This window comes from Pipistrellus hanaki, assembly GCF_964339955.1.
Source record: "Pipistrellus hanaki genome assembly, chromosome: 18".
NCBI classification, from domain to species: domain Eukaryota; kingdom Metazoa; phylum Chordata; class Mammalia; order Chiroptera; family Vespertilionidae; genus Pipistrellus; species Pipistrellus hanaki.
The window spans coordinates 10,178,491-10,191,344 of record NC_140520.1 but is presented as its reverse complement, the minus strand read 5'-3'; the positions used below and the strand labels follow the sequence as shown (position 1 = coordinate 10,191,344).

At 49.6% G+C, this 12,854-nt stretch overlaps 2 protein-coding genes across 3 annotated transcripts in view; one reads left to right on the top strand and one right to left on the bottom strand.

Annotated features, from left to right (window-relative positions):
* Window positions 1-1,185, top strand: part of TTF2 (transcription termination factor 2) — a 29,703-nt gene extending 28,518 nt beyond the window's left edge. For both annotated transcript variants that reach the window (XM_084866391.1, XM_084866390.1), the window contains exon 23: window positions 320-1,185. In XM_084866391.1, coding sequence (XP_084722517.1) covers window positions 320-464 — 145 coding nt within the window. In that variant the 3' untranslated portion in view covers window positions 465-1,185. The remainder of the gene's footprint in view (window positions 1-319) is intronic.
* A 1,805-nt stretch (window positions 1,186-2,990) lies between these two features.
* TRIM45 (tripartite motif containing 45) lies at window positions 2,991-12,735 on the bottom strand. Its single transcript, XM_084866395.1, has 6 exons — window positions 11,675-12,735; window positions 9,530-10,260; window positions 9,192-9,321; window positions 8,494-8,608; window positions 6,527-6,653; window positions 2,991-5,437 (listed from the first exon to the last, which is right to left on the bottom strand). Exons 1-6 carry the CDS (start codon window positions 12,160-12,162, stop codon window positions 5,289-5,291), a joined length of 1,740 nt encoding a protein of 579 aa, XP_084722521.1. The 5' UTR covers window positions 12,163-12,735; the 3' UTR covers window positions 2,991-5,288.
* Between the last annotated feature and the right edge of the window lie 119 nt (window positions 12,736-12,854).

Below are 12,854 nucleotides of genomic sequence, written 5' to 3'. Positions count from 1 at the left end.
TCAAGACGGAGCTGTTGGGGTGAAAGCTGGCTTTCTGTGCTTTAATGGATAGGGATATATTTTGCTCATTTTGGCATTTCTCAATCACCTTGCTTCAGAAAGAAATTTTAAAAAGTCAATTTGAGTCACATATTTTAAATGGACATATAGTTAGTCAGGGTTGTCTGGGTTGCCTAAACTTAAGAGTTCTTAACCAAACCTATGAAAGCTTAAATAAAGAAAGAAACCTCATTTAAAAACTAAAGCATAATTAGAAGTTAGAACATGTTATTAGATACGCTACCTCGGATTTCTAATTGTTTGCTTGTCTGTGTTTTAGATTTGTTTGTGAGGAAACAGTGGAAGAGAAGATCTTGCAGCTTCAAGAGAAAAAGAAAGATTTGGCCAAACAGGTTCTATCAGGATCTGGAGAATCTGTCACCAAGCTGACCTTGGCTGATCTCAAAGTCCTTTTTGGCATCTAACTTCCTTTGTAGAGCTCAGAAGGATGCCACTGTCGGTGTGTATGAGGATCTGGGAGAACGGCCCAACCCTGGTCCTTTGGGCTCTCCTGGCATGCCATTCCACCATCACGCCTTCTGCCCCCTCAAGCGAGGCATACTCTAACCCCCAGCACTGAGTGAGTGGCACAAACCCATTAGTGGCTTCACATGAAAGAAAATGTCTTAGCGCTGGATAACTTTGGAAAACAACTCTGGGAGGGTTGTGCGTAAGCTTCAGGCAAAGCTCCGTTGCCTTTCTCTTCTCAGCTGATGGGGAACCTAGTGTTGCTGCCTTTCTAACAGCTCTTCCTCTCTCCTGCCCATGAGGCCGCTCCTATAACCTCTTGATGGGCCAAGCAGAGAGCACCTTATGCCCATTCCTCTGCAGTGGTCTCACTCCCAGGCCCTTCTCCCTCTCAGGGTAAGATCAGAGGCGCCCTATACGTCATTTTGTATTGCCATCCTATCATGTACTATCTGTGTCATAATTTAGTATTTTTATCATTTTTATAGCATTTGTATTTTTACAAATCTACAGTATTCATAGCATTTATTCTTGTTGTGTTATTTAGTCTTCGTACCATAGTATCATTTAGCATTGGTATAATCTAATGTGTCTGACAGCGTAACAGAAATAATGCTGTTTTCATTAGACTGAATTTTCTTCCCTCCTGGGTTCCCAGAGAGACCGCATTTCCCAGTCTTTACCGCAGTTACATGGGTCATAGTATTGAGTTCTCACCCCGGGAATGAGGACAGAAGTGATGTAAGTCATTTTTTTTTAAATCTTTCCTCTAAAACTTTGCAAGTGATTCTTCAGAGGACCCGATGGAAGGTTACAAGGCCCCAGAGAATTGCAAAGCCTCCAGATTAGAGATTCGTACCCTGGCTGTTGGCCATGGACCCTTTTGGTTCCTGAATGACTGGGTCTAAAGCCTTCCCCATATGTGCCTCCCTTCTCGCCCCAGCTCACCCGCATTGGACTGTGACATGGTTTTTTAAGGCACAGAGATTTTAGGGTTGTTTATATGAGTTAGTACCCTAATACAAACCCTTTAGACTTTTATACTTTGGGAAACTCGTCAGATTTCCTTCTTCCCATTAGCAGCTGTTTCCAGGACACTTACTGTGCTAATGGTGCTGGAAAGAATTGAGTTTTCCCTAGATAGACCCTCCTTTGAGTTGGGAATAGGAAACGAAATCCTCTGTTAACCCAGCCGTGGTCTGGACAGGGGCATTGGAACCTGTTCAAGCAAAAATGCCTTTCTAGGACAAGCATGCTAGAGGAACATAGTCGGTGTTCGTTCCAAGCACTGGTTAGGACAGAGGAGATGTTGAAGTCCAAGTATTCTTGCTTTTGGTCTGGAGAGGAATGAAGGGATTATAGCCGACAGTATTTTTCTAAGGCCTGCAACGGAAAAGACAGTATGGCCTGGTAGGAAGGGTTCGGTTTGGAACTTAGACTTAACTCCAGTCCCAGGTTCACCGTAGCTGGGGGTGTAACTTTGAAAAGAATCCTTCACTTCTCTACACTTTGGTTTCCACATTTGTAAGGTGGGTATTGTTTTCAGAACTCAACAGCTACAGTGCGGTCGCTGATAAAATCAGGAACGTAAGATTACCCTCCCGGAGTTATGCTATAGGATCGGCACACCAGGGCACAGTTAAGTGTCACCTGAGCAGCATGGCTCCCAGGCCAGCAAGAGCTTACGAACCCTGCCTCTTGCTGATGGTCTGATAATAGGCTGGTTACACATTCATGTCCATCTCCATTCTGTTATCTATAAGATACCTAGATTAGCATTGAGCCCAGTGTGCTCCACTGGGAATTCACTAACAGATACACCTGCTATAACCCCTTTGACTAGCTGGACAGTGGGTTGTCATCAGAAAGCACGTTAGAGGAACTGGTTAGGACAGAGGAGATGCTAACTTGGAAGTCTAAGTAACAAGGCCAAGAGGGAAATGCCTCTTCCCCATTCTGCTTTCGATTCACATTCACTTCACCCAACCGTCTCTTCACTGAGACAGACCTAACACATGGGTGTATAGCCTCTGCAATGAAGCTGAGCGACTTACCGAGTTTAGGGTGGGTGGGCTGGCAGGTGTAACGTGTACGCTTGTTGCCCAAGACAGCCGAGGTGTTTATCCTGTTACAGTACCCCAGGGGACGAGGGCTGTAATTATGGCTCTATTTTTCTGATCTGTTAGCACCAGAGGTATAACTTACATCATAATACTGCATCGTGTGGATGCTTCAGTGCTCACAACTCAAAGGTGACTTCTGAAGCACTCTGTTACCCTAGGGGACAATTCCTGAATGCTCAGTCAGGCTTTTTTCCCCTTACCTTGGGAGTCTTGGGCTCTGCAGCTCACTGATCCTTTGCCAGGTTTTTCAGCTGGCAGGGCAGCCAAATTAAATTTAGGGTAGATTCCACTGTAGTACAGGCCAAGGAACACCCCCGCCCCCACCTGCACAAACTTTCCTAATATCTGTAATGGAACAACCATTGCCATTAATATTGCTTAAGGGTTAGGGCATTGGCCAAAAACTAGGTATCTTATAGAAGTTTTCTGTTGCTCTTCTATGGTAGTGTTATCCAATTATTGAAATCTTTTCCAACTGAAATAAGCTTTTTATCCTCATTTCTGAAATCTGATTCATTAACAGACCGGGGTGGGGGGTTAGGGGAGAGAATGATGTAACTACAATAAGCTTCTTTGTAGCAAGCAATTTCCTACATGTCAGAGGTCACTAGAAAATTTAAGGCTGGTCCCCAAAGTGCATTTAATTTATCCAATGTGTTTGAGAGAGGCCGAGATTTTTTTCTAAGTGGTATATGGTTAAATGGCAAATATTGGAGTTTAGGGAAGGGAAGTCTGGCTTGTAGAAAGATATGAAGGAGATCCAGACTACAATTTCTAGCAATCACTTTTTTTATTCATTCAACAAAATATTGATTAAGCTCTACTGTGTGCCAGGAACAATGTAAAATACACAGGGACAATACAGTAGTTAATGCCAAATCTCTGCCTTCATAGAGCTTACAGTCTAGTATAAGAGGACAGACAATAAACAAATAGAATATTTATGATAGATGGTGATTAAGCCAAGTAAGGGTAAAATGGAGTCCTGGTGAGGGGAGGGTTGCTCTTTTATATGATGTACTTAGGGTCCTCTCCAGAAAGACACTTGACAAAGCAGAAATCGTGGTGGTGGTGGTGGTGGTGGTGGTGGTGTGTGTGTGTGTATGTGTGTGTGTATGTATATGTGTGTGTGTCGGGGGGGGGGGGAGTGATAAGGCTGCAAGACAGAGTACTTGGAGGGTTTGAGAGCACCAGGCAGGCCAGTGTGGCTGCAATAGAGTGATGGGCAGTGGGGCGGACGGGTAGGGAATGGGAAGAGCAGGTGATACAGGGTCTTACATGCTGACATAAGGACTGGCTTTGTTCTGAGTACCGTGGGAATCCATTGGAAGGTGTTGAGCAGAAACATGATTGTCTGGCAGGAGCAAGACTGCAGTAAAAGCGTGAGGTTCCATTTCAACACCACTTCCCTTTGTCTACTCACTACTTTTGTGCCCTTACGAAGTAGTCTTCTAGGCTCGGGGGGTACGAGATGAACGTGGTATGGAGGAGGAGGAAGGGGACTTCCATCTAAACAGCAAGATCACGTGACAGTCCATTGAATCTGCTAGCGAAAAGTGGATATGATAAAAAGAGGTGTTTATTCCTGTGGAAAATATCTATATAAAATGTACCTTGGAGAAGTAAAAAAAAAGGTTAATTACCAAAAAGTAAGGAACACGGTTATTGGTGGGGTGTCCTCCATGTCCCCACTGGTTGCCAGTGGAAATGGTCTTGTAATGTAACGAGAAAAGGAATTTTCTAAGACTTGCATGGCAGAATGAGTGATACTTATTGGCGTGGAATTAAACCCCTGAGATTTCAAGGACCTACCTCCCTCTATCCCGCCAAGAAAAAAGTCCATTTTGTCTTCAAGCAGAGCTAGGATTTAAAGCCAGTGTCCAGAATTTCCACTTCATATTTGCACAGACCAATCCAGCATCAGGCTAGCTGAGTTTGTATTCCCAGCTTGCAGCCCATTGTGTGTGGGGTCCGCATGGCCACGGGCCATGCAGCATCTGGGGCCACGTGGCTATGGAGGGAACATGGGAGAGTGCAGGGAAGCCGGAGCGAAGCAAAAGAAACAAGAGAAATAAGAAAGAGAATTCCTTTCAGTTTAACCTTCTTAAGATTTTGTGCACTCGCAGTGATTTCACCCTCTAGCCAAGGATTCTGTTCCTAGGTTTGATTGACAGGCAAGCACCTTTCCTACATCACCCCGACTTTACTGCGCATGTGTCCATCTTCCCCTCCCCCCAGTGATCTGCAGGGACTGGAACGGTGGTCCCTGGGAGTGTGACATTGCAGCTTCCTGGCGAAGCTGCCCAGATGTCCATGCTTATAATGTCTGGCCTCCCTTTTGCTCCTTTCCTATTATTAACTAGATGGTGACAAGAGTAGCAAAACTGTCCCCATGATCTTGAAGTTTAATGGCATAGGTACCTTCATACCCATACAAACAGAAGCCAGCCTCCTGTGATATATAGTGGTGGCGTCTTGTGCCCAACCACCCACACATACAATCGGTGAATAACTCACAAAAAGTATTTGCGCTCGAGCATCTAGGTAAGGCACTTTGTGTTTAATTCTATCAGTTTCTTCAGAATTAAATCGAGGTCCGGGGTCTGGTGATCTGAAGCCGTGCTGGCTGCAGCTTTAGCGGGTTGACCTGGGAAACCGTCAGAGTGCCACCGTCCTGAGTACACTCCTCGCTGCGCTCTGTCCGCCTGTCCACGTGCATTCTGACTTCTCCGAAAACTTCCCACAGCATGACCAGTGGGGACGGCCTGGGTGGCCTTTGTGTCCATGGCCACAGCCCAGGTACCCACCTGTGTCATACAGAGAGGAGAGGGGGAAACACCATCAGGGTGAAGACCAGCAGTACCCATGGACATTAAAGCTCCTGGCAACATTCCAGCTCCTGGCTGTGAAAACATCTCATAAAAACCTGGTGAGAGGAACAAACTACCAGATGCCCCTATAGTCAGAACTCCCAGGACTGATGACAGCAAATCAAGTAAGGTGAGCTGAAGTTCTGAGAAGAGTGTTATTTTAACATTGTGCTAACTCAAGGAGATGAGCTCGTTTGGATTTTAATTCTGAAATAATACAAATAAAAGAGTGGTGGAAATAAAAAAGAAGATAAAGTAAGGACACAATAGAATGCTTTTAAAAACAATTAGATCTCTTGCCTGAGCTGAATCCTTCCCCCCCCCACCCCCCCCCTGAGAAGAGTCAGACCTGGTTCAGTTGGTTTAATCATCAATGCCCCCATCCCTACCTCATTTGGGACTTCTTTAACCTTTTACTAATATAAGGAACAGGATGGGTTAATATTGGTTATGCTGCCAGGTTGCTGGAAAGAGCAGAAACGGGAAACCAAGCTTCCAGGGAGAAGCAGGGCTCATGGGATTGGTGAACTGTATCAAAATGAAAAGAGCTCAGAGCTTGTAAGCTTGCTGTTTCAGTGTTCAGAACAAAGAAGCTTTAAACGAAAGTTTTAGAACTGTGGTCCTTGTAGCCACAGACTATATTCTTTCTTTTTATTATGTTAGTCCTCACCCAAGGATATTCCTCCATTGATTCTCAGGGAGAGGGGAAGAGGGGGGGGGGAAGACAGGGAAACATCAATGTGAGAGAGAGAGACATCAATTGGCTGTCTCCCACGTGCTCCCGCTAGGGCCCGGGCCAGGGAGGTGCCTGCAACCAAGATACATGCCCTTGACTGGAATCGAACGTGGGACCCTGTGGTCCACAGGCCACGGTCCATCCACTGAGCCAAACCACCCAGGGCCACAGACTATATTAGAAACGAAGCCTAAGGCGGAATATCCCAAACTTGGTGCCTGTGCTAATTCCCGCTGCTGGGAGACGGTCCCAGAGGGGAAGGACTTTCAAGAGCGACTGGCCCTCCTTACCTGGCATGGTGCCCCCGCAGGCACAGCGAGCCGTTTTCTGGCCTCCGCTGGAGCAGAACGTGCAGCAGTGAAACACGCCCGGGTGCGGGTGGTGCTTCTTCCTCACGGTCACGGTGAACGGCGAGCCCTTGGGTGTTCAGACCAAGAGCAAAGAACGGCACCTTACGTGTGAGTCAACAGGATGTGCGGAGCATCCCGTGTGCTAGAGGGAGAGAAAGTCACAGGCCCGCCCCGAGAGGGGAGCACTAGGGGACAAGAGCCAGCTGGGTGCTCAGCCAGGAGTCTGCGCTGCCCTCCTAACACCTAGACCACGTGACACACTGGTAAACCCTGTCTGTGCTTTCATGCCACCCACTCGGTCTTAGCCTCTCCGTTCTTGAGGAATCTCGGGTAATTCGTGGAGTGCCATAACCACAGGCCCGGACATCTTGTGATTCTCCAGTTTCTCAGCCTCACACGTCCTCCCTCCCCTCATATACTGAGCTACCTCCTTCCCTTCCACCCCTCCATCCTGGACATGTTTGTGTACCCACCCTTTTATTCTGGGACAGTGAAGAGATTTGCAAGGGAGAAAGGTGAAGAGCGTGGTTATTCATTCTCAAGTTAGAAACTCTCCTACCTGCCCCCTTTCCTTCAAGGATAACTTCCATTCTCCAGCTGCTAGTCTATGTTAAGCAATAAATATTCAGTAATGTTGTTACTGTGTGCCTACCCCTATGTGAACCATGCAAAGTCGAGAGTCTGGCATATTAAAGCCTTTCAGATGTTAAGTCTCTCTGCCTTTAGAGAATTTACAATCTATCTTAAAAATAAATTGGAGTTTGCTGAAACCGGTTTGGCTCAGTGGTAGAGCATCGGCCTGCGGACTGAAAGGTCCCGGGTTCGATTCCGGTCAAGGACATGTACCTTGGTTGCGGGCACATCCCTGGTGGGGGGTGTGCAAGAGGCAGCTGGTCGATGTTTCTCTCTCATCGACGTTTCTAGCTCTCTCTCTCCCTTCCTTTTTGTAAAAAAAACAATAAAATATATTAAAAATAATAATAATAACTTGGAGTTTAAGAAAATGGGGTCAAATTCTGGTGTTGCTATGCAGGTACTGTATGCTTTGACACATTTGGTGTCTCAGTCTAATCAGATACCTAAAAATAGTTCGGAGGAAAAGTGAAATAAATGTATGCAAAAATACCTAACCCATGCTGGCACACCGGTTAGGCAAGCAACATGTGGCTAGTGAACAATGAATCTTCTAGTACGCAGACCACAGGCCTGACATGTCATGACTCCATGGTATTTGTGTCCCTGTCAGTATTGATTTCCGGTTGGGGGGGAACCTCTGATTACTCAAATGTCAGCAGAGAGATTCTGCTGGAAATGTTGAGTATGGCCCAAGTTTTTAAAAATTCATAATCTCTAGCCAGAAACTGTTACACTTGTCTGTGGAGGTGGTATAGTAACCATGGTAACAGTTAAGCATCTATGTCAACAGAGAATCACATGGGCAGCAGACAGATGACTAGGCAGTTGAAAGGAGAGGGTGTATGCCTCCCAATCATATTCCAGTAAGTCCACCATCTGGTCATCGTCCGAGCAAAGCTGGAAAATCCTGAGCCAGATTTTATTTCTTGAGTGTGTATTCTTGCCTGCTAGTAGACTGTCCCCTGTGATTAAGGCATCTTTCCCAAATTCAGAGTTCCAACAAGCCAATTGGGAGAGTGATAAAATACAAGCATCACTGCCCAAAGGTAAAACGGGGCTGGAGAATTCTTAGGTACAGCATCCTCTGGTAAGAACGAAACACAGAACCTGGGGCATTTCCAAAGGGAAGGGCAGCAAGAAGGAAGAGAATCCTATTCGGTCCCTCTCTACAGCGGATGCTATGAGAAAGGTCTCCACATCCGAAGGCGAAAGAACCCACGAGGGCCGGGGCGGAAGGAGCTCGGGGAAGCGTCCGCACAGGCCTCACTCACCTGCACGTGCTGCTCTTTGACGCAGACCAACACCTTGTAGATGCCAGGCTCCTTGGGGGTGTAGGAAACACCGTAGGTCCCGTCCTTGTTGTCTTGCACTATTGTTCGGACTGGACTGGACGGAGAGAAGAGTTCCCAAAAGCCACTCACTCTCACCGCCTGCATCATTGCCCACTATTTTAGGATGGAAACTACACCATTCAATTCAACCAACTTTTAAATGTCCCCCACACAAGATGCTGCTCCCACCTGTCTCAGAAACTAATTTCACAACAGAGGGAAGCGAAATAAACACTTCATCTGCTGTGTGGATGAGCTCCATGGAGACCTTACGGCTCTGCTGTGCCCTCCTGTACTCTGTCCTTCCCTTCCCTCACCGGAGCCACGTAGCTCAGCTCCCAATACAATTCAGTAGCCAAATGGGGGTGAATTTTGAGAAGGGCACCATTCAGTCAAATATAGACTATTTTTTCACTCTATTCAAAGCTTGGGATGAAGACAAATCGGGCAGATCGGACCTTTGGGAGAGAATTGCATATAGGCATAGAGCCCAGAAGAGACACCTGGTCCAATTGGCCATATTTTTAGTAGCACCACGGGGAGGCAGACGGTAACCACTGCCGTTACCACTCCACCATTACTTCAGACCTCAAGCTTCCAGTGTCATCGCCCAGGACATGTGACTGTGCGGTACAAACCTGTCTTTCTTATCCTTAGGGACAACGGCGACTTGGATGTTGTCTCCTCCCCTGCCCATGCCCTCTCCCGCCGCGTCCTTACACAGCAGGGTGAAGGAGGCCGTCTGCCTCTCCCGGGCTCTGTGGAGATCTGCAAGATAAAGGCGGTCCTCACCTTCATGGCCCATGCGGTGCCTCCCTCCCCAGGCCACACACCGTCTTGCTTTTTCTCATAGAACAAAGGGCTGTGCTTCATGTGCATGGTGGTCTCCCTGTTCCCTTTCCTCTCTCTTCCCGTTCTGTCTCCCAGCGCCATGTCCCTATTCACTGCCCTGTGCCAATGGGCAGTGCTTTCCTACCTTTTCCTTGAAGGACACATTTGGCTGGATCGACCTCTTTAGTATTGATGGCCCCGTAAACTTCATAGCCCCGGCACCGGCCCTTCTCCTGAGGAGAGAAGCAGATCTTGTCGTTGACTCTGGGGCGGGCGCTGTACTCGACTTGGTTCAGCTTCGTGAGCCGCTCCACGACCACCCCCTTCGTGATGAGGATCTCCAGGTCTGAGCCGCTGGTCAGCAGGTGCTCGGTGAACTCCACTCCCGTGCGCATGTCGGCCAGCAGCTGCTCCAGCTGGGCCTTCTGCAGCTGCAGGGAGTTCTCCTGCTGGAGCCGGATGTCTTCCAGCTGCTTCAGCAGCCCGTCCCGGTGCTCTTCGACGGCCTTGATGTAGCCCTCGGAGAACGTCCGGATGTCGGCGGCCACGGCCTGCACTCGCTGCTGGAGGGCACTCTTCGTGTCTTTGACCTGGGCCAGGGCTCCCTCCAGGGCCTCCAGGCGGGGCTGGGTGCCTTTGAGGAGCTCCCGCACAGAGTCCCCGTGCTTGTGGATGACGTTGCCGGCGAAGTCACAGGGGTGCTCCCGGTGCGCCCCCACCGCGCAGTCTCGGCACACCGGCTGGTCGCACAGCTCACAGAACAGCCTCAGCTCCTCCGCGGGGTGAGCGGGACACAGGATGGCCTTCCCGATCCGGCTGAAGTCCTTCAAGTCCTTGAGGTCCACCATGGTGTGGTAAGTCGTTTTCTTCTGCCTCCTGGGGGCAAGCAGAGTCGGGAACAGGGCATGAGGGAAGCATTCTAGTGGGGAAACAGCCCCGCAGTTGTGAGAGCATGGCCTCTGAAGTCAAACAAGCCCGAGATCAGTTCCTGGCTCTAATCTCTGAATAACGACATGATCCTCCCTGATCCCAGGTCCTCCTCTGTGGAGTGGGGACAGCACGGGCCTGAGAGGGCTGTTGTACAGAATGCATAGCAAACTAGGGCTCTCTTGCTCAGGACATGGCATTGCAAAAGGCTGTGGCACTAAGTCCACATCTTAGAACTTTCCCCAAAAAGTGAAATCGGCAAGTTTTGACAAGAGCCACAGCCTCCTCCTCCAACAAGCTGGAGGTGAGAGCCCGGTGAACACCCAGCCCCAAGAAACAACAGCCCAATGGCACAGCGGTAAACCCCAGGCCACCGAAAAGCAGCTAGCTGGCCCTGTAAGCCTCCCTCAGCTTTTATCTAAGGTGTGGGTAGAGCTCTTCCTTTGACCAGTGCCTACATCACCCAAAGCAGCAAGCTAGAATTGTCCTCAAGAGTTATCAACATTAGAAAGAGGGAAATCAATGATCAGAAGCAAAACTCTTAGCACCCCTCTTCTCTGTAGCTCTCCAGAGACTCAGGGGAACCCCTGGGAAGCCGTGGTGCCTGTTGGGGCAGAGGAGTGGCTGTAGAGAAAACAGGGTCAGCTGTTCAGCTGGCAGCAAGACAGTCAGAGTTACAAGTTAAAAATAGACCGAAGACTCCTAACTTGTTCTGTGGGTGAGGCCAGAGAATAAATGGAAGGCAGAACTTAAAAACTACCTGAAGCTAACCCTAAACCTTGGGTTATTTTATATTCTAATGTGTTGGAATGAGCACCTGTGACTTCACCATACACTGGGAAGCCAGCATGGACTAGCAGGAAGCAGATCTGGATTGAAAAGCCAGTTGTTATATGTTACTTACCAACTGCGGGGCTGTGGGAAATCATACATCGAGGAGCTCATTTCCCCAATAAAGAGGGGTGGAAGCAGTGCCTACTTTTTTTTTAAATAAGAGGGGCAAGGATCAAATGAGATTGAGGCAGGAAGTACGCTATTCTATTCATTCTCTTTCTCCAGCACCCAGTGCCATTACTCAGCATACAAATAATCGACGAGCCAAGGACCCGTGAACGTGCTTTGCCACCGGAAAAGGACTGTGCAAGCCTGGGATGCTGTTATTGCTGTGGGTATTGTCTAAGGCGGCAGGAAGATACTACCACTCTATAGAGTATTTGCTCTCAGATTGTCGGTGGCTCTTTGACCTCCCATGGCATTTGAGAAAGTTTTCCTTCCCATCTGCTCACCAAGGAGGGATGTCTGTGTCAACACCTCTTTCTCCTCTGCTCCTAAGCCACACCAGGTGGGGGTAGCCCGTCGTTACCTATGCGCCTGGCAGCAGAAATGGCACAGATTGGCTTTGCAGGTCTGACACCTCTTCTCCACGTCCCTGTCGCTGCACAGGTCGCACGCCAGGCCCTGGCCTTCCCCACGCAGACTCTCCAGCATCACATCATTCATGGCCAGGTGGTCTATGGTTAAAGCTTTCACTCCGCCCATGGGCAGGTCCACCTGAGCATCACATACTGGGCAGAGGATGCCGGTCTGCGGCTGCAGGCAGGGTGGCTTGAATGCCTGGAATAGTGACCCCTCAGAGCTTGCGTCAGAGTCTCCCCCTCGGATGTCCACTACTGAGAAGGGTTCCAGCCGCTCCAAACAGGTGGTGCAAACTGTGTGCAAACAAGGCAGGAGCCTGGGGGCTTGGAAAAGCCCCATGCACGAAGGGCAGTGCGTCTTGCCGGAGTTCCCCAGGGCAGGCCCACTGGGGAGTTTGCCCATGAAGCCCAGCAGCGGCTTCCTCTTTTCTGACATATTCCCCACGTCTATGCCCAGTATCAGAAAAGGCCCCGGGCAGTTCTGTAAGGGAGTAGTTGATTAAGCCCACCCAAAGAGAAAGCTCCCAGCACGGGAACAGAGACCATGGGGAACCGCTCTCCAACAAATAATCAAAGGGCAAACGGGGAGAAGATTCCTCCGAGGAAGGACCCACGGCTCTGCTCAGGAGTGCCCCCTCCTTTCCACGGCATCCCATGCCAGACACACCCACGCCTGCCTCTGCCCCCCAAATCCTCCCCGGAAGCGCTTCCAGGTCTAAGTCAGGCGTTAGTCTCTGGCTGCTTCCTCCTGAACCTATCCCTGCACCTCTCAACCCCACCCACCCCCACCCTTCCCTCCCGCCCCACTGGAGCCGCGCCCGACACGCGACAAGCGCCCCCTTTGCCCCCCGTGATGAGGTAGGGGGCCTCCCGCTCCTCCCCTCGACCCGGTCCTGGGGGGGAGGGCACACAGCGGGCCGGGATTTGGCGAGTCCGCACCAGCTCCTCGGCGGCCGCAGCCTCCCCAGGTTTGGACCCCAGGTGCTGGAAGGCCCCGGCCACTCTTCGCACCAATCCCAGCCCTCCACTCAGGAGCGTCCAATCACCGTCCGAGAGGGGCGGCCCGCCCTCTAGATGGACACCACCGACACCCAATAAGCTCTGGAAATCCCACATCGCCTGTCCACT

Excerpts from the sequence above, each read along its gene's own strand:
- TRIM45 (XM_084866395.1), bottom strand. The coding sequence starts at position 12,162 with ATGTCAGAAAAGAGGAAGCCGCTGCTGGGCTTCATGGGCAAACTCCCC. Across the intron at positions 6,654-8,493 it reads TCAAAGAGCAGCACGTGCAG|GGCTCGCCGTTCACCGTGAC; the intron begins GTGAGTGAGGCC and ends TGAACACCCAAG. Across the intron at positions 5,438-6,526 it reads CTGCGGGGGCACCATGCCAG|GTGGGTACCTGGGCTGTGGC; the intron begins GTAAGGAGGGCC and ends TGTATGACACAG.